Source organism: Mauremys reevesii, linkage group 6 (genome assembly GCF_016161935.1).
Source record: "Mauremys reevesii isolate NIE-2019 linkage group 6, ASM1616193v1, whole genome shotgun sequence".
Classification (NCBI taxonomy): domain Eukaryota; kingdom Metazoa; phylum Chordata; order Testudines; family Geoemydidae; genus Mauremys; species Mauremys reevesii.
Genome location: NC_052628.1, coordinates 40057647 through 40078720, shown reverse-complemented (window position 1 = coordinate 40078720; position 21074 = coordinate 40057647). Strand labels below are relative to the sequence as shown.

At 44.2% G+C, this 21074-nt stretch overlaps 1 protein-coding gene across 5 annotated transcripts in view; it reads left to right on the top strand.

Moving 5' to 3' along the window:
* Positions 1 to 20746, top strand: part of LOC120408026 (interleukin-6 receptor subunit beta-like) — a 49829-nt gene extending 29083 nt beyond the window's left edge. For 2 of the 5 annotated variants that reach the window (XM_039544510.1, XM_039544511.1), the window contains 7 exons: positions 3202 to 3360; positions 4412 to 4534; positions 5189 to 5341; positions 7950 to 8093; positions 10546 to 10642; positions 15470 to 15551; positions 16778 to 20745. In XM_039544510.1, coding sequence (XP_039400444.1) covers positions 3202 to 3360; positions 4412 to 4534; positions 5189 to 5341; positions 7950 to 8093; positions 10546 to 10642; positions 15470 to 15551; positions 16778 to 17269 — 1250 coding nt within the window. In that variant the 3' untranslated portion in view covers positions 17270 to 20745. Of the gene's footprint in view, positions 1 to 3201; positions 3361 to 4411; positions 4535 to 5188; positions 5342 to 7949; positions 8094 to 10545; positions 10643 to 15469; positions 15552 to 16777 lie in introns of all 5 variants that reach the window. The other 3 variants (XM_039544513.1, XM_039544512.1, XM_039544508.1) reach the window with 2 other exon arrangements.
* Positions 20747 to 21074: the final 328 nt, after the last annotated feature.

Here is a 21074-nt window from a genome sequence, read left to right as displayed (position 1 = left end):
CTCCCGCACTGATAGGGCACAGCTTAATGCAGGGGTCGGCAACCTTTCAGAAGTGGTGTGCCAAGTCTTCATTTATTCACTCTAATTTAAGGTTTCGCGTGCCGGTAATACATTTTAACATTTTTAGAAGGTCTCTTTCTATAAGTCTATATTATATAACTAAACTATTGTATGTAAAGTAAACAAGGTTTTCAAAATGTTTAAGAAGCATCATTTAAAATTAAATTAAAATGCTGATCTTACGCCGCCAGCCTGCTCAGCTTGCTGCTGGCCTGGGGTTCTGTTCACCTAGGCCAGCAGCAGGCTGAGCAGGGCCTGCGGCCAGGACCCCAGACCTGGGTGCAGGGGTTTCAAGGGTCAGGGCAAAGGGCTGGGTGGCGGGGGTGCATGGCAGAAGGCTGAGTGTGTGTGGGGGGGGGTCAGGGCAGAGGGCTGGGTGTGTGTTGGGGTGGGAGGGGTTCAGGGCAGAAGGCTGGGTGTGTGGGGGGGTTCAAGGGTCAGGGCAGAGGGCTGGGGGGTATGGGGGCTGCAGGGCAGAATACTGAGTGTGTGGGCGGGTCAGGGCAGAGGGCTGGGGTGCTCGGCTCGTAGGGGTGCTCCCAGCCCCCTGCCCTGAGCCGCTCAGGGCAGGGGGCTGGAAGGCATATGCCCTGTTCCACCCCTTTCCCTATGGCTCCGTCCTACCTCTCTCTGTCTCCTCCAGGGAACTGCCGGCACGCTGTTGCTCTTCCCCCCTCTCCCTCGCTAGGGCCATCAGCTGATTGGTGCAGGGAAGGAGAGGGGGTGGGGCAGGAAAGAACCACGCTGGGGGAAGAAGCGGGAGAGGGGGGGAAGCTTGGTTGCCGCAGAACCAAGCTTCTGCCTCCTGCCCCCGCAGGGGAGAGCAGTGGGTGGGGGCGCTGAGTGGGGCTGGGGGCCGGGACTGCGGCAAGCAGCTGCGTGCCGCTCAAAATCGGCTCACGTGCCATGTTTGGCACGCATGCCGCAGGTTGCCAACCCCTGGCTTAATGCATGGAGGCATTCAGTGGCAGAGGCCAGGAAAGAATTAAGTGAGTGTGAAGAATGGAGGCAGGACACGATGCTGAGGCTAATGGGGGAGCAAACGGACATGATGAAGCGTCTGTTGGAGCTGCGGGAAAGCCAACAAGAGCACAGACCCCTGCTGCATCCACTGTATAGTCACCTACCCTCCTCCCCATGTTCCATAGCCTCCTCACCTAGACACCCAAGAACGCGGTGGGGGAGGCTCTAGGCACCCAGCCACTCCACTCCAGCGGATGGCCCAAGCAACAGAAGGCTGTCATTCAAACAGTTTGATTTTTAGTGTGGCTCCAATAAGCAATGTGGCCTTGTTGTTCTCTCCTCCCCGATCCCACCTGGGCTACCTTGTCCATTCTCTTGTTTTTGTTTTTTTTTTAAATTAATAAAGAAAGAATGCATGGTTTCAAAACAATAGTTACTTTATTTCGAGGGGGGGGATGGTGGTTGGCTTACAGGGAATTAAAAAGATCAACAAAGGGGGCAAGTTTGCATCAAGGAGAAACACACACAACTGTCACACCGAAGCCTGGCCAGTCATGAAACTGTTTTTCAAAGCCTCTCTGATGTGCAGCACACCTTGCTGTGCTCTTCTAATCGCCCTGGTGTCTGGCACGAAATGATTGTCTGCCGTTGCTTTGTCTGCCGGAGGGAGGGGCGACTGACGACATGTACCCAAAACCACCCGCAACAATGTTTTTGCCCCATCAGGCATTGGGAGCTCAACCCAGAATTCCAATGGGCGGCAGAGACTGCGGGAACTGTGGGATAGCTACCCACAGTGCACCGCTCCATAAGTCAATGCTAGCCACGCTAGTGAGGACTCACTCCGCTGACTTAATGCGCTTAGTGTGGACATACGCAATCGACTGTATAAAATTGATTTCTAAAAATCGATGTCTATAAAAATTGACCTAATTTCGTAGTGTAGACATACTCTTAGATCAAGTTCTCCTCAGCTAGTTTTGTCACTCTTTAATTCTTCTTTATAGCCACTCTCCTACTGTTTTTCAGATAGAAGATGAAATAAAGTTCTCTATCAACCACAACATTTCCTGATGTATAAGTTGCCTGTCTTCCTTCTTAGTGTCAGCCAGTTAGTCTTGCCAGTTTTGATTATTAATGACTACACTATCTAGTGTTCATTGGGAATTTTTAGATTAAATGTTTTTTCAGTCAGAAAATGCTGATTTGTCAAAACCAAGACTTTTAGCAGAAATGTATCAATTCAAATGAAGTTTTTGTTGGGAAAGTTTCTCAGGCCCTGGATGGAATTTCTAGGAAAAACCAGGGAATGAGAGACAGACACTCAGGTTCAGATCCCCGCTCTGCCTAATTTGGAGCAGGGGCTTGAACCTGAGAATCCCACATCCCAGGTGAGAGTGTCCTAACCACCAGAACTTTGGGTATTCTGGGGTGGAGGAGCCCAAGTCTTTCCTGTTGGAGTGATTACAATTTGTGTAGATAATTAAATATTAATTGGATGAGAAAGAGAGAGAGAGAGAGAGAGACTGACTCCAGCCTGGGGTTTAGAACACTCACTTGGAATGAGAAGGACTTGGGTTCCAGTACCTGCTCCTTCTAACTTGGTGCCATAACTACCAAGTTAGAGTCAGTCTCTGTCTGGTTTTTCACAGAGTGTCAAAACTTTTCTGGTTCACACAGACACAAAACTAAATGCTGAAACCCCAGCTTTTCTTGTGAAATGGAATTCTCATTTTCTAGCCAGCCCTACTATTGTCAGACTTTACATAAAGAAGAATACCACAAAAAAATCTTATTTCCCTCAGTTTGAAGCCTAACATGACTGTCTCCCCCAGTCAGAAATGTTTCACATAGCAGCATTCCATTCAGTACTATGTATGACTTTCCTAGGGGGGAGGATTCCTGTTAAGTAAGGTGCTCCCCCTTCCCAAGGTTTGAATGTTCTCTTCCCCCTTTGTAGTAAAGGCCATGTCCAGAAATCAAATGTGGATCTTCGCTAAGGCAGTGCAAAGCACTAGACTGGCTTGAAACTTTTTTATAAACTATATTGTTATTAGTGATTAGAGTTCATTAAGCCTTACTACCCACATAGTCTCCATGACTTGCCACAGGATGCTGACTTCATAGTGAATTTTTTTCCTATTTATTGATCTATAAAATATTTTGCTTTTCCCTCAGTTTTGCCTGGACAAATCACTGCCATACCACAAGGAAACAACACTATTGTCACCTGGACTCCAGAATACATTCCAAAGTGTTTTGTGGTTGATTGGGGCACTGGTAAAGAAGATATGCACATGAAAATAATAACTAAGCCCATGGGAAATTTCACACTAGGTAACAATTTAACTTTCTTTCATGGATTGTCCAGTTATTTTATGGAAAACATGCCTCTTTCTTTCACTTGCAGTTTTAAAAAAACATGAGACAGAGAAGATCCTTCCTCACACCTCTACTCTTCTTTATTCTGTGTATATAGGGAAACAAAACAAAACAAAAAACAATTGAAGTACATGGGCGTTTCAGTCCTCCCTGGGAAGCCTACTGGTCGTGGTCAGTGAAGAAATGCAGCTATACAAACAGACTGTTTGTGCTATTCCCCTCCCCCAAATCCAGGATAGAGGCTTATATGCTGCAGGCTAACAGCATGACAAGGGTGACAACATTTTGCCCTCCTAGGTAAACTTCACTTACATGACAGACAGCTGTGTCACAGACTGCCCAGTAGGTGACATTCCATCCCTTTCACCATAACTTGTCCATGTAAAGTTGCAATAACAAAACAAAGCTTGTTATACAGCATATCTGAGTTATGCGCAAAGAGCTTCTGTTCAGGAACATTTTCCAGGACTTGCATTCTGCATACTGACTGAGATCATACAAGTCACTCTGGCAAAGATCAATCAGGATTAATGTCAATGTACATTGGAGACATTTGATCTGAGGGTCACAATTGAAATGTTATCAGTAATTCACCCACTGTTTTCATGGATCCTCTTATTACATGTGCACCCCCTGGTTGCATCCAGTTTAAGTTCCCAGACTGAAAAAAAAATCCATGCTTCAGCCACGAGGCCTCGAGCTATTTTACTTTCCTGCTTTCCACCCTGTAGCTCCATCTGTGCAACAGAGGCAGACTAGAAACCAATTTGGCATACTTTACAAACAAGGTTGTATATTAATATTTGTCTTTAATTATGAAAAAAATCCAATATACAGGTTGTATGAGAGTGGTCTAGGAAGTCACCTGGAGAATGTGTACATTTGGACTCTTAACATGAAGACCTGGAATTTGGTAGACTATATTTGGGGGGTTATACAGAAAATCCGCAAGTTCCCTCCCCTTACATGTTCAGCAAATACTGATTCTAACTTGATTGTTTTCCAGACCATTTACAACCATATAAATTGTACAAAATAATGGTGCATGAATCTGCCATATGTGAATGTGAAAGTTTCATGAGACATGAGAGGACATTTGGAGTGACCCACTTCTACTCAGTTCAAGGAGGTATTTTCTAGAAAATCTTGATTCCACCCTTCACCCCATTCGTTCCCCTCCACTTTTCTCCTATTTCTCCACCATCAGTAATAAGGGAGCTCCACCATAACATCTTTGCTCAGATGACCTAACATAACACTACTATCCACTCAGTCATGCTCCTAACTCCAAGCTGTGATATGCTGGCTTTGTGTGTGAGTGAATGTGATGTTGCTTGCTAGTGATGGGTCCACAGAGATGATGGGGTAACTATTACTATTCATGGCAGAGATGTTAAGGCACTTCTTAGAGTGTGTGATTTGTGGCCAGATTCCGATACCCTTACCCACAATGACTAGCCCCTTCCTAGGTGAGTAGCCATTCATGCCAATGTGACTATGGTGAGTAAGGGTATCCTTAGAAATTGTATCTGTAGCAGATGGATGATATGTCTCTACCTTCTTTGGTATGGTTTTAAGCAGGACTCAGCTTCCCACTGTATGTAATTGTTCTCTTTCCCTTCTCTGCCATTAGTTATCTGTGTGTCAGTCTGTAAATTGGGGAAGATACTTCCCATTCAGTGGTCAGTTTCTGTGTATGGATTAGCATGCTGCACATTGGATTACAGACATCAGTTATCTGTATGATTTGAGTTATTTATTTTTAAATGACCTGATGCTTAAGTTCCTAGGACAGGTCCAGCTACTGTGAACATTTCAAATATCATGAAGCATTCTGCTATTGTGAAATGGACTGAAGTACCTGCAGAAGACTGTTTGGGCTTCCTCCAGGGATACAGAATCAACTATACAGACACAATGAAGAATCTGTCTCTGGGTAAGTCACTATGTCACATCATCATAAGACAAGACCAACATTTCCCACATAGAGCAGTAGCAATCAGACATAACTGTTGCCTACAAATTACAAGTGTTGAGCTACTTAATACCTTTAATCCACACATATAACTTTATTCACCTTTGATTTCAGTGGCAGTTGAGTCTGTCAGCAGATCAACTGCCAGTGAACATTTTAATATTTTAACTGGTTTAGAATATCCAAAGACTTCTAATGATTACAGGGTATGCTCTCAGTTTATTATGAAATGTATCTTTAAAGATTAAGCATCAGCATCACCACAGGAAGCCAAAATTCAGATCAATTTAGGTCATGAAAGAAACACTCAACATATTTTGAATTCAGAAAAGAGTTCAAAGGTTCACAGAATTACCCTCCAGTTCAATACCATTTGTTTTAGTTTACAAGTGATCAAGTTGCTGTTAAAGCTTCAAACCCACCAGGCTCAATAAAATCTTCAAAGATACTTAAAACTCCTGCTGCTAAAAATATAGTGGCAATTTCTGTTAAACACTGAAAGGAAGGATATGCTATTAGCATGTTTACCACTTAACTTAAGATATTGTGACAATTCACACTATTTCTGTGTTGCATTATGACTCAGCCCAGCTCGTTTCTGAAGATCTCTACTGGGGGTCAAAGATAATGCATAATTCTTATTTGCTGCTTAGTAGACTAAAAATGAAATATAGTCTCAACAGTTTCCTGCTTGTATTGAAAGACAGATTAGATAAGTGATTGGTTATTACCAACTCCAAAGAATATAGTTTTAAGTTGGTTCCTAAAGGCACTATATTAATTAAAAAGAAAGATTCATTGAATAGTTAGAAGCTAATGAATGGTGGGCTGATTCCATTTCACATGAGCTCATATCAGAGAAAATTTACAACAGATTCTTTTTTGATTGATATCTTCACTCTTGTCTGCAGAGGAAAGATTCCAAGCTGCAAGTTACAACACATTGAGGTTTAGAACTTTAACTTTCATAGCTAGTGCAGTCTGCATATCAAGAGAGATGACAAAATATTTCCTAAAAACAATAGAAGAGCAAAATAGAAGAGCAACTAGTTTCTAGAACTCAAAAATCAGCCGATGGACATAATGGACAATCAAAAAATAATCAAAACTTGGTGGATGAAATCATGGCTTCATTGAAGTCAATGGCGAGAGTCCCATTGACTCAAAAGCAAATTTCACCCCAGGTGCCTGCTTAGAAAGTTTAGTATTTTGAAAAAACAAATCCCAGGGTTGCTTGAACTTTGTGGGCAGAAAGAGTTGAAAAACTGCTCAAGTGTAGTGACAATTCAAGTTGCTGCAATGTGAATTAACCTGACAGATGATTACTGGGTTTTCTAGAAAGGAAGGATGATAAGCTTCATTCCGCAGACTCTTTGCCTCACTCAGCTCTACAGTCAACCTTTTGCTTTCAGGAAATAGGCTATTTTCTTTAACTTTAAAACTTCCATATCAAGAGTACTAAATGCTTGGCAGCATTCTACAACATAAAGGGCATTGTTGTATTGCAAGTGAAGTTATTCTGGTGACAGCAAAATCATCCACTGCACCTTCAGAAAGGAAATAGTCTTGAACTAAACCAAAAGCAATACAGCTGTGGATCTGAACATACAGTCCTTTCCCACACAAATACCTACCTGAGTAGTACATCACTGAAGTCAAGTAAGGTGAGTGTTGCTTGATGAATGAGGATTGCTCATGTTAGTAAAAGTTGCAAGATTAGGCCTTATAGTATGTTCCTACTATCACCTGCTTTGACAGTTACCAGGCATCTACTGTTATATCCAGTTTTAGGAAGAAATCACTGGCGACACAGAGAGCTGTAAACCTTGCAACCAGCCATTTATTGCCACACACTGAACTAAACAAGAACCAGCCCAAACTGGCTGGGCTATCCACTAATAATCTAACGCATTCGCCATAGCAACAACAAGATTCTATTACAACGACAACCAAATACACAACATCTACAAGCTCCTTTGAGTCATGCATTCTACATTAGGGGTCAAATTCAGGGCCTAGACACGTCATGCAGATGTACAAGCATACTGATTAAGATAAGTCCTTATTCCGACTGTCACAACAGTAGATACACAGGAAACTCACTTTCAGTGTGTTTCACACCTCTCTTCTACCCCCCCTTCCTCCGCACCCGGTCTACAGAGTATATGAGCCTACCACGGCTACCCTTTAAGGATAGCTCAAGTGGTAGAGGCTTATGCTTTTGGCTCTTGAGATCTTGGGTTAAATACCCAGGCAATTACCTATACTGGAAGTTTATGGCACACCATCTTCAAATAGCCACACACTAGATTACTTGTTCCAGGACCCTGATTAATTTCAAGAAGAGAGGCTACAAAGTGAGTCCCAATCCCAGCATCTGCCACAGAATGCTTCCTCCTTTGGCACCAACCACTGAAGGTCTGCAGAGTATGGTTTCCAACAGGTTTGGGTTGAGGGCATAATGTTGGGCCTCTTCTCAGCTACAGCTTTATGGGCTTGTTCCTATGTACAGCTTGAATTTGACTCTAGTGTTGTACTTTTGCTGATCCCTCACCCTCTTTTGTTGCAGTTGTTGCTGTCAATTCTTCTACCACCTGCTACCTGTTAACAGGACTTAAAGAAAAAACTGCCTATACAGTACAAATTTCAGGAGTCACCACTGCAGGAGAAGGAGCCCAAAGTCGTTCACAGTTTTTCACTACTCTGAAATATGGTACCGTGAAGTTCTTTGTGTGACTGTGCTGTGCTGCATTGATCCATACCATAAAAATGGGTTGTGGTGTTTTATTCCAAAACCTCAGCCCTGGGCAATATTAGCCATGAGTAGAACAACCTGTAAAACTGAGAGACAGAGCTAGGGAAAGGGTGACATCCCCCTACAGCTTTTTGCCTCTTTGACCTGAAGGAGGGGTAAACATGATAGACTACCGTGAACTCTCTTCAGCAGACAAGCAATGAGGGAAGCCTATAATTTAATTCCAGTCATTTCTTGTACAGCGCAAAAAACAAACAAACAAATAAACCCCCACATCTAGGGCTTGAAGCAGACAGAAATGGGAAAGGAACTAAAATTCCTCTGCAAACATGAAATGGTTCATCATCAACTTAAACCAACTTTCATATGAGAACACTTGGATATAAATTGGCCATGAATAAAGTTTAGGCTGAAAGTTAGAAGAAGGTTTCTATAAACCCTCAGAAGAGTGAGGTTTCAGAACAGCCTCCCGACAGGAATAGTGGGGGGCAAAAAACCTAAATAATTTTAAGAATGAACTAGATACATTTTAGTGGGATTTAATGACTGGGTTGCTTGGGAAGAGGGGTAGGCTGGGCTTGGTGGCCCAAAGGGTTCCTTTTGGGTTAGTTTTATGTTCCTAAATCTCACGCAGGACTTTAGCTGGTCAGCTGTAGACGTCAGGAAGGCATTCCTTCCTTCCCACTCATCCCTGACATAGTCAGAGTTTTTTCCCCTCCCTCTTCTGATGCATCAGAGATGACTATGCCCAGATGAGATTCTGGAAAAGGTGGGCTAGTGTGCTGAGGCTGTGTGGAGAATTTTCTTGTACCATTCACTTGGCTGGTGGGTCTTCCTCACATGCTCCGGGTCACTGATTGCCAGATTTGGGATCAGGAAGGAATCCCCCGCCTCCCCCCAGATCACGTTGGCAGGGAACCTGGGGTAGGGAGTTGGTTTGATTTGGGTTTTTTGCCTTCCTTGCAGCATGGGGCATGGGTTCCTTGCTAGAATTGTCTAGATATATCTCACCAAATCTGGATACATCTCACCAAATCAATTCCCTGCCATTGCAGGGGCCTCGGACATTGGTTCGCCTCAGTCCCTTGTACTCTCTACGTGTGGCACAGAATAGTTTAGTCTCCTGAGGCTGTATTACATTAGTTTAATCTAGGTTATTAGGTTCAATGTAGGGATAACTGGGTGGGTTTCTGTAGCTCATAATGTGCAGGAGATCAGAGTACATGATCTGCCGGTCCCTTCTAGCCTTAAAAACTGTGACATGCTGCCACTAAGGAATCAAGCTTGGTACAATCAGTGAGTAAAGCAAGGACACACTGTTTGTATCAGAGTCTATTTGCACTCACTTTCAAATGAATGTGACCAGTTACTGACATGGCTGGTTAAAAAAACAACAACCAAATTTTGTAAAGAGAAAAATTATAAATGTCAGCGTTTTTATTTTGAAGTGTCCATTTTTTTAAAGTTTCAGTTTACTCAATTAAAAATATGAAAAATTATCAAAATGGCTGATGTATTGTTTACCAAAATCCATTTTTTGGGAACTGAAAAAATTTACAACAACTATTTAAAAAAAAAATAATAATTCAGCCAGCTTTATTGCAAGTGTTGTTTGTGTCCCTACAAAACTTAGTTAATACTCAGTTCTAATCATGCATTGACCACGTCAACAGCATAGGCTAGCATCTGATTATCTTCGGGTAGCCAGGTTAAAATGCTGTTGGTTCTGCTGAGTATACAGGACTCTCTATCTGTCATCTAGGTAACCAAGATGGCATGTACTTCCTTACAGCTCTGTGCTGGTGATGGTCTTTGTGCATCTCCTCTGGGCACTCAGAAAGGGGGGCAGAAAGGGAGACAGAAAGGGATCTCTAGCAATACTTTCTCAGAAATTGTTGATGCAAATAATGGTAGGCAGTGTAGTAGGTGTAGTTGCACAGCCACAGTTGACATGGTTGTGTTGTGAATAAAGCTACTTTTTTGTTGTAACCAGGTCAAATTAGCAGGTCATCAGCTGATTACAGAATCAAAGTTATAGTTTTAGGGGACAAAAGAGGAGATCCTGGGACCAAAATGGCCTCTGGTTTAATTTAGGGCTACTTTAATTTACGCTAGTTGAAGCAATCTCATAGTCTGGGGCTACAGATCTGGCCTATAGCTTAGATGGGGCCTTACAAGACAGAATACTCCCTACTCCACCCACTTTTTATATAGCTCTTTTCTGTGGTCAGTGTGTGGATTTAAAGATTTATCATTCAGTCATGTGTGGAACTTGAAATTAGTTTTATATTGATTTGATTGTGACTAAGCTCACAGGGATCCCATGCTATAGAACAGTGAGGTTTATGCTTTCCAGTCTCTCAAAGCCTGGTCCCAGAAGTGATTTTCTTCTCTGTTTATCTCCCATCAGATAAAGGGGAATTTGAAGGTATTGTTGCTGTCTTTTGTCTTGGCATCATATCCACCATGTTTTTTCTACCCATCATTTGTTCTTTGATGCTTAGAAGGTAAGAGGGTAATATTAATTGGGTTATTGCAGAGCATAAATATATTTTACTGACCTTGCACATTCTGCAGTGTTGAGTCATGTCTTATTTTTGCACAATTGGTCTTTCTAATTTGAAATGACAAGTCCTTATGAGACAGGATGCAAAAAAGCAAGTTATACTGATAATTTACACAATTCTTGTGGTTTTGGAACAGCATTAACAAACCAAGAACATGCGAGCTACAGATGACTAAAGAGGCTTCTTTGCCACAAACTCAGAATGTTTTAGCCTTTGATACAGCTGCCAGCCCAGTTAGAATCTCAGATATCAATGGGATAAGTATGTAATACTTCCTACTGTCCCAAAAATAGATAAAAGTTCTTATGCAAGGAATAATTGTCAAATTGATTATTATGGCCCATTTTTCCTGATGGACTGGGATCATCCATTTCCTATTACAGTAGGACTGTAGATTGATTGTTCAGTGCCACATACAGATTGATAGCATTTAGAAAGCCCAGCTAGCCTAGTAGTGCATCAACTCCCGACTAGTGCACATCTGAGACATGATCTCATACCACCCCCAACATTATGTTAAATGAGTGAAGAGCAAACAATGAGGGGAAGAAGACAGGGATAACAACACACCTGTTGAGATGTGATGGTGGTTTTTCCCATTTTGTGAGGAACTACTTTCTATAGTGGAAGAATGTTGCATAACATCCCCTCCCCCCGAGAAATGTCTTTTTAAAATATTATTTTTACAAAATGTAAACTGAAGGAGCTATACTCTAATAAATAAATAAATAAATAAATAATAATAATAAGAAACCATGACTGGTTGCACATTAGTAAACTATTGTTGTGCGTCTTGAAAATGCACCATCTACTAATGCAAAACCTGTCATAGATTACGATAAGGAAACCCTGGAACCCTGCCCCCCATCTCTGTTTTTTCTGCTTCAACTACTTATCCTGTCATTATCTGACTTGACTGGTGCTGAGTGACTAGAGCAGACAGGATGTCAAAACCATTGCCTAAGGCCAAATATGGTCCATGGCATGATTTATTCTGGTCTACTGCTCCATCACAACCCTCCTCCCTGCAGCGACTACTCATCCTTCCTGGCCTCTCTCTGGTTTATCGCTACTTTCAGAATGAATTTGAGGCTCATTGGTATCTGTTCTGTAGCCGGAGGCGACAACTTAAGTTTGTGTAGGCCAGACTCAGGGCACTGGGAAATAGTGTGTCAAATCATGTGAACATGATTTCCAGTTTGGAGCATTCCAAAGTTAAAAAAGAAATAAAACAACCCTGAGGAGTGACCCTGCCCTTTGCATGAGGGAAAAAAAAAAGATATTAACATTTTTAAGATTCTGGAAACCTACATAACAGTTGTTTCTGACAGGATATTTTTGGAGGGTGGGGGTCAGGGGCACGGTGGAGATCTAAGAAAATGAATTCACTGAGTCACAGGAGCTAGGCTGATTTCATAAAAAGTGCATCTAAAGGGAGAGCAGACAGACAGCTTGAACTCCTTCAGTGACTCCAGGAAGCCCCTCCGCTCACGAGAGCAGAGTCAGAAAATGTTTATACATCCAACAAAATACAATCCAGCTTGGACTTATTGCACCGATAATATTAAAGTGAATCATTTTTTAAAAACCACATACAGAGTGCTAATCTACCGATTTCATGTGCAGAGAGAATTGAGACCAGGAGATTCTCAATAGTGGAAAAGTTAAATTAATTCTACTCACACTGACTTCAATAGGAGCAGAGTTAGGCCAACATTAATTGCTTTTGAAATTCCTTCTCTGCTTCCACATTTTGCTTTCCACCATTTCCACTGAAAAATAATTACCAGGTGCTCCGTTATTGTTATGGCAGTGTCAAACTAATCAAGATAGAGCCTTGTGTTGCTCAGAGCTATACAGAGGTAGTCTCAGTCCCTGTTCTGAGAAGCTTACAGTCTAGGATGACCCATATGAAGGTTGGGATGGGAGGGGTGATGACACTCTAGGATGTAATTTTTATATACATATTGTAATAGAGACCTACCCAATCTGGCTCTGGGCTTGTCTCCTGCCTCAGTTTCCCTTTGCCTGGAGATGGTTCTTTCTGCCTTCACCTTCTGGTCAAGTCAAAAGTCCACCCCTTCCAGAGTATAAGCCAAGTCCAAACACACACAAGTCTTCCATGCCAGATTCACCTGACACAGTCCTTCTATCAAGGGTTCATCTTCTCTTCCATACCACATGCTTTCAGCATTACCCTTCTCCTGGGCTCAGCTGTAGCCTTCCTGGGCTCTAGTCTGTCCTTTCATCCACCCTTCATTAACAGAGTTCACTGCATTACCTCACCAGGTAGCAGTTTAAAAAAAAAGTCACTTCTGTTTTCCCTTAATAGCAGGGGTTTCTGCAACCCCTCACAGAGTGAAGCATAGGCACACCCAGCCTCCACTACAGATGCCCAGCCTTGGGAAGCCAGAACACCTGGGCTGTCCGCCCTGTTATCCCAGGCTACCTGTGTTCTTTCCAGGGCCTCTTCCCATATGCTTCCAGCCTCCTATAGCTCCTTCCCAGTTTTTATAGCTCACAGACCTACTTCCATGGAGTCTTCCTGTTCACTTTTCACAGAGCATCCACTTCCAGGCCCTTACTAGTGATGTCATCCTCATCCACTCTTGACAGGATGCATTTCTAACCACAGCAGGCTTGCTATTGTCACCTAACTTCAGCATGCATTTCTACCACCTGGGGGAGGTGAACAGGGCTGCCAACTTTCTAATCACACAAAACCAAACACCCCTGCTCCACCCCTTCTCCAAGGCCCTGTCCCCACTCATTTCATCCCCTCTCCCTCCATCGCTGGCTCTCCCCCACGCTCACTCACTTTCACCGAGCTGGGGCAGAGGGTTGTGGTGAGGCTCTGGTTGGGGGATGCAGGCTCTGGGGTGGGGCTGGGGCTGAGGGGTTTGGGATGCAGGAGAGGGCTCCAGGCTGCGGGGGTTGGAGTGCAGGGGGGGGATCAGGGCTATGGGTGCAGGCTTCGGGCAGGGATGAGGGGTTTAGGGTGCAGGGGCTGGGGCTGAGGGGTTCGGAGTGTGGGAGGGGATGTTGGCTCTGGGATGGGGCCAGGGATGAGGGGTTTGGGGTGAAGGAAAGGGCTCCAGACTGGGGCAGGGGTGCAGGGGGAAGTGAGGCCTCTGGCTGGAGGTGTGGGCTCTCGGGTGGGGCTGGGATGAGGGGTTTAGGGTGCAGGAGGGGACTGGGGCAGAGGTTTGGGGGAGGTGTGGGCTCAGGGAGGGAGTTTGGGTGTGGGAGGGGACTCCAGGCTGGGGCAGAGGGTTGGGATATGGGAGGGTGTTTGGGGTCTTGGCAGCACTTACCGTGGCTCCCGGAAGTGGCCACCAGGTTCCTGCAGCCCCTAGATGCATAGGCAGCCAGGGAGGCTCTGTGAGCTGCCCACGCACCCGCAGGTGCCATCCCTGCAGTTCCCATTGGTTGTGGTTCTTGGCCAATGGAAGCTGTGGATCCTCCCTAGCCATCCATGCACCTAGGGGCTGCAGGGACCTGGCATCGACTTCCAGGAGCCACACGGAGCTAGGGCAGGCAGGGAGCCTGCCTTAGCTCTGGGCCCCGCTGCACCGCTGACTGGACTTTTAATGGCCCAGTCAGCAGTTCCGACTGGAGCTGCCAGAGTCCCATTTTGACCAGGCATTCCAGTCAAAAACCGGATGCCTGGCAACCCTAGTGAGCCAGGAATGGCACAGGTGCATCTGAGCCCCGACCCTGTTAAAGGCCCAGCTCACTCTGTGGCATGTATACTTATTCCATTTCAGAGTAGTTCTGTATTTATATAAAATAGTATCACTTTTCCCCCCTCTGCCCCTCAGTTTAACATCAAATACTGTCTGATTTCTTGTAGGTCTGGAGGCTTAGTTTGAACACATACATGGTAAAGTTAGCCAGAGTTAGAGGTGAATAGCTTAGTAGGGCTTTTGAAAGCTTGTTATTTCTCAGGTCCCAAGTTCAATAAGAGATTATAAACCACTTAGAGGTCGTATTCATGAAGGCCCTCAGCTGAAACTAATTTGAACAAAGCTCATTAATTTGGTTTTACCTTGGAAAAGCACCACAGGTTTTCTCCCACCACTAATCCTAGTAGGATTTAAGCACAGAGGCAGACATACTATCTGAGCCCTGAAAATGCAGCTAGAATTTGGATTTCATATCAAGTCTGCATGAGGAAGTACCTATTGTTCTACAGCTAGTTCACTGAATAAAAAAAGTCAAGATAGGTGGATCTCCCATTGTGTCTGAGTCCTAAGCAAGGGGTGACATGGGTTAATATGCCAAGATAGCTCTGCTGCACTCTCCCTTCTAGTCCCTAGGCCTCCACAGGTTTGCAGCATCATGGGGGAGGAGCAGATGCTTGCTCTTGGGGGATGGGCAGATTTCTAAATGGAAACCTATCTATAAGTTGCTACTGGTAAGACAAACTTAACCTGCAAGGGAGGAAAGGGGGTTGGAGGAGCTATGAAACAGTGGTGGATTAAAGAAAGCAAGCTGATATGCAGCATAGATGGGAAGAGAGTCACATGCTGATGGCCTTCATAGCTCTTGTTAATTACACTAAATAATTGTGCATCAGAAACTCACTAACTTACTGTGAAAATATGGACTATAGTTTTGGACCTCCAATTTTTGTGTGTATTTTTGTGTGGTCTGATGTGCATGAAAACATTGATAAACTGTGTACATGACTTGTGATGAAAACAGAAGTATATGAAGGCTGGGTTATTTAACTGGATCCTCAGTTTAATAAGCATGTCTTTCCAGGTCAAGAAAATTGTGCTGGCCGACTTTACCAAGTCCAAGAGACTGCAGTGCTATCCAAGATGTGGCAAGAATCATTCCATGGGTATGAAAAGTGTTTATGAATGGGCCCTTTCAGTGAATTACAGCAGCACTGATTACTAGCATCTTCTCTTTTTAATTGTGCCTGGTAAACGTACAGCATTAAAGATCTAGCTGAAGCTCTGGTAGTATTAGAAATGTAGTGTCAGGCTTTTACAGGGGATTTTCCTACTCCTTTTAAAAAGGTTTTATTGATTTTTTTCCCAAGCATTATGCAATATGCACTAGGCAAATGTGTGAAAAACAAACACAAAACCATGAAGTAACTCAAAAGGGGGAAAAAAGTTACATTTTTTGACTTAAAGTCCATTATGCAAGAGTCATTGCATAACCATCACCACGATTGATGGTTACTTCAGAAATCCAGAGTGTGAAAGTTCATGTGAACCTGGAATTGTTCAAATACACAATTAATAGAATCCCAAATATATGAACGTTAGATAAAACATTTTGATCCAAATTCACAACTGCATCACAAAGGAGCTGGTTTCTGCTATCTGATTCTGGGATCAGTTCTTCACCTCAGCTTCAGCACACTTTTGAGGGCTTTGGGGTTGCTCTAACTAGTCAGAGAGTAATCACAGCAAGAGATTGTCTGTCTGCCAACCAAGTATTGCCAGAACTCAGTAGGGTGCTCAAGTCGTACCCTTGCTCTCTCTACACATGCCTGCCATATGCCATCTGCTGGGGCAGGGGCCAGAGGAGCTGGTTACATCGGCTCTGTGTCAGTAAATAGCTAGCTAGAAAGATCCATTCTTGAGGGTTTAAGAAATCTCTAGCTTGTATGCTGTCAGGTTTCTTGCACCTTCCTGTGAAGAATCAGGTGCTGGCCAATGTCTAAGCTAGGATACTGGACTAGATGCACCATAGGTCTGATCTAGTATGGCAGTGTTTATGATCATATCTTACTGTGTTCCATAGCAGAGTGGCTCTGACCCTTTCTTGTTTTGTTTTTAACACTTCTAGGTTTTTACAAAGTACAAGTAGGTAAAGTAGTATGTTCAAGGTCAGTTAGAATCATAGAAGATTAGGGTTGGAAGAGAGATTAAATAAAATAGCTTGGCCAGCTTGATTAAACAAGAAAGTAATAGCTGTGGCCATGCTGCCCATTAACTGACTTTGTTTTTCTGTTGCTTAGTATTAGTAAATTATTTATTTCAATATCGTAAGTTTACACTATGTGCAGAAACATGCAATTATTTTTTTCTTTCCATTTCATCTTGTTTGTAGGCTAACCAGGGACCCACTTCAAGGCTGTTGCTTCAAACACAAACAGACAATGATACTACCAGCCTTCATGTGATAGAAGAAGATTCAAAGGCTTCTTTGAAGCTGCAGCCCTTTAGTGAGGACACAGAAGACAACAGTGAGTGCGATGCAGGCCAGTCTGAAAGTGCTGGTGGTAGCCCAGACACCTGTCCAAGTCTTTTGAAAATCTCTGAAAAAGCAACTGCAACCGAAAAAGAAAGAGTCAGCTCTAGCATGAGGGCACCTCTCCTGAGTGATTACACCAGCATGGAATTCAGTCAGAAAGCCATGCTAAGTCTGGCGCTGAATCTCCCTCCATGGGCTGCCCATCCTCATATGGAGGGGAAACTGAACAACAGGCCAGGAAAAGTGGAGCAACACACACTGTTTACTCCTCAAGACTATGTGAAACAGAGCCAGGTGGTGTTTATGCCAACTGGACCAACACTGATGGAAAAAACCAGTTTGAGCTGAAGTCTCTCAATGCCTCCCCGTGGCATAGGATCAAGCCCCAACACCTTTTGATGCTTGATTGGAGCGGTTACAATATTGTAGGATGGTGATTCTGTGAATGTTGACACTTCTTTGCTTTAATAAGTTCCACAGCTAAAGTAGTTTGTGTATATAGTTACATTAGCCATTTCAGGCCCTTGCTCTTACCACAAATCATACTCAACTAACTCTTGCAGTCATGACATGGACAAAGCTCCAGTCTGGGTCCTCAAAAGATTTTCCAGCTGGATATGGCTCCTCGCTACTTTGAGTCTGATTATTTGTCAGTGTTAATGTAGTAAATGCAATGTGGTCTAGTGACTCAACTGCAGCACTGGTAGACAAGAACCCTTGATTCTAGTCCCAGCCTTGTTTTTGGTTTGCTGTAAGCAAGTCAAAATTTCCAAAAGTGGCATCTAATTTTGGGTGAGCAATTTGAGACAACTAAGATCTGCTTTTCAGAGTTGGTTAACAAACCCCATCAATCTGTTGGAAAGGAATCCAACCAACTTGTCTAGCTTTTGCATTTGGGGGCATTGTGGCAACTTTCTCAACGAGGTTCCTGTTCATTCCTTCCAAAAGATGTTCCTGATCAGCTTGTGTGTTGGTCATTGCAAAGGGTACAGAAAATCCTCAATAGCGGGAGAGCAAGCTTTCATCCATATCACACTGGGCTCTGATAGTCTTGGCTCTCACAAGCCAGGCACAGAATTTGCTCAGTATATGGATGAGACATCTTCAATGAAAACCTAAGTGGTTACTGTCAGTGATGTTAGTCAGACTCTTTGAGTCAATGATATATCAACCCCCCAGGCAGATGTTTCACTGGTGGAGGTGGCATCTTTAGGATGAGGGGGGAGTTAAAAAAAAAAAAAGGCCTCATGGCCATTGGAGACCCCGTGACACTTTCTGCAAGAGTGGGAGTATTTGCTAGATAACCTAGCCAGACTCAGGAGGAAGAGGAAATGATTCCCCTGAGTTCAGCACTTCACATTGATAAAGCACCTTACATCCTGAAGTAGTGATGCTATTATGGGTGTGTTCCCCCCTTTGACCCAAGCAGCACATCAAAGTTCAAGGCCCTGTGGGTTGTTTCCACTAGGAAGAGAAAATAATGGAGGCAGGTATTTCTTTGATGCAATCCTGTTTATGTATACAGAATGTGCAAAGTCCAATTTCCGTGAACAAAAGGAGGAAATTACAACAGAAGACAACGTCCTTTCTTTCAGCCCATAGCCCCAACCCAAATCTCTCTCTCTAGCTTCTTGCAGGGCCACATCATACTATGTCTCTCTGTCCTGAGTTTGTGTGTGCGCGCACCCCCCCCCCCCAGTCCTTCCCCCTAGATTGTAAGTTCCTCAGCTGACATGTTTGTTCCTTTGTTTTGAGCTTGTTTAACTGTCTTTTACAGTTCTCTTAAGTGAAGGGTGGCAGTTAAACCTGCAACAGGCGCTATGATTTCCAGTTTTATATAAAATGGTTACTCACCTTCTTACAACAGTTGTTCTTAGAGATGTGTTGTGCATATCCATTCCAATCAGGTGTGCACGACAGCTGGAAGATTTTCCACCTAGCAGTATTCGTAGGGTCAGCCTGGGCGCTCTCTGGAGTCGCACCTTCATGGCGCCCAATATAGGGCCCTGCTGATCTGACCCCCACCTCAGTTCCCTTCTTGCCGGGTACCCTGACAGAGGGGTAGGAGGGTGGATATTGGAATGGACATGAACAACACATCTCAAAGAGCAACAGTTATGAGAAGGTGAGTAACTGTTTTTTCTTCAAGTGCTTGTTCATGTCAATTCCAATCACGTGAATTATAAGCCCAAATTCAGCAGGCGGGGTTGGAGTTGTCCACCAACTGGAGTACCGCTCTACCAAAGGCCACATGGTCTCTGGCCTGCTGGGTAATTGCATAAAGTGTATATGGAGGATCATGTCATTGCCCAGCATATTTCCTGGGTAGGAACGTGAGCCAGGAAAGCCATTGAATAGGCCTGCACCCTGGTGGAGTGCGCAGGGATCAGAGGGCCCAGCCCTTCTGCCAGGCTGTAGCACTCATGGATGCAGGACATGATCCACAACAAAATTCATTGAGAAGAGACTGGAAGACCTTTCATTCTGTCTGCCTTAAATTAGAGTGAATACATGAAGACTCGGCACACCACTTCTGTAATATACAAAGTTTTTTAGCTAATTGTAATGTAATTTTTTTATAAGGGCTGCAGAGCACTCGGACCAGGCCAGGAGCAGAGCCCTGGGCTGGCTGCCAGTACCCCAGGCCGGCAGGAGGGCTGAGCAGGGCCAGAGGCCCGGACCCCAGCTAGCAGGGGGCCGGGCGGCTGGAACCCCAGACCAACAGCGAGGTGAGCGGGGCCAGTGGCTAGTATCCCAGGCTGGCAGCAGGCTGAGCGGGGCCGAAGGCCGGGACCCCTGCTGGCAAGAGGCCGGCGGCCAGAACCCCAGACTGGCAGCGGGCTTAGCGGGGCCAGCAGACAGAACCCCAGATGCGTGCCGACCCCTGGGAGGAAGATGTCCTGGTTGATGTGAAACTGGGAAACAACCTTTGGGAGGAATGCAGGATGTGGCCTGAGCTGAATCTTGTCCTTGTAGAACACCATGTAAGGGGGCTCTGATGTTAGGGCCTTGAGCTCAGACACCCTCCTGGCTGAGGTTATTGCCACCAGAAACGCTACCTTGTACGAGAGGTAGAGCAGGGAGCACGTTGCTAGTGGTTCAAAAGGCAGCGCCATCAGTCTGGAAAGGACCAGGTTGAGATCCCAGGCCCGGACTGGCTCCCTGACTTGTAGGTATAGTCTGTTGAGACCTTTGAGGAAACGGCTGACCATAGGGTTAGCAAAGACTGATCAGCGCTCTGAACCTTGATGGAATGCAGAGATGGCAGCCAAGTGAACCCTTATTGACCACATGGACAACGCCTGCTGCTTGAGATGGAGGAGCTAGTCTGACGTAAATGGCACAGAGGCAAGGATCTGCTTTAGCCAGCCAAGACTGCATCTTTTGTAATATTACTGTGAACCCTGTGACCAGAAAGCCAGCCAAAAGCCTTAACCTGACATACCAGTGTCAGGTGTGCCACGTCTCAGAGTGCAAAAGGATGTGCTGACCCATGTGTCTTTAGCAGCGAGGTTGCAAGTAAAAATCAGCACCAGAGACAGAAACTATACTTTTTCTGTATCTTTAATAAAAGGTTAAAAAAAATGGTGTGTTTGCAATACAACTAAGCAGGCCAAAGCCTTTGTACTCAACCTCCCAAACCATGTTTGACTGTTTAGTGTTGTACAGTGACAGGGTCATGTTAACACCTTTGACTCTATTGGCCCACTTACTCTATTTAAATTAACACAACAGCATGCTCTGGGAAGAGCAACAGTTGCCAAACTCTCACTCTCTGAAAGGGAGAAGCAAAATATATACAAAGCCAGAAAAGTTAACTGTAATCGTTTCATGGACTAAAATATTATCACTATGCAGATTACTCATTTCTAGATCAGGTTTGAATAGGACTGTGCTTTCTTGCTTAACAAGCTCCTTGTAGGGGATAGTGTCCTAGATGGACTCTAGCTAGTGGAGGTGATCTAGAGGCTAACATTTGGAGGAATTGGCAATTAGTGATCACATGCACTTTCAAGTGAGGGCATTTGGCTGCAGATTGTCAAAGTGATTTACAGCCTCAGGTCCTTGATGGATTAATCTTTGTCACAAAAACACATTTTTTCATCTTCGAGATTGCACATCTTTCCTTCATGCGCAGACCTAGCTACATTTA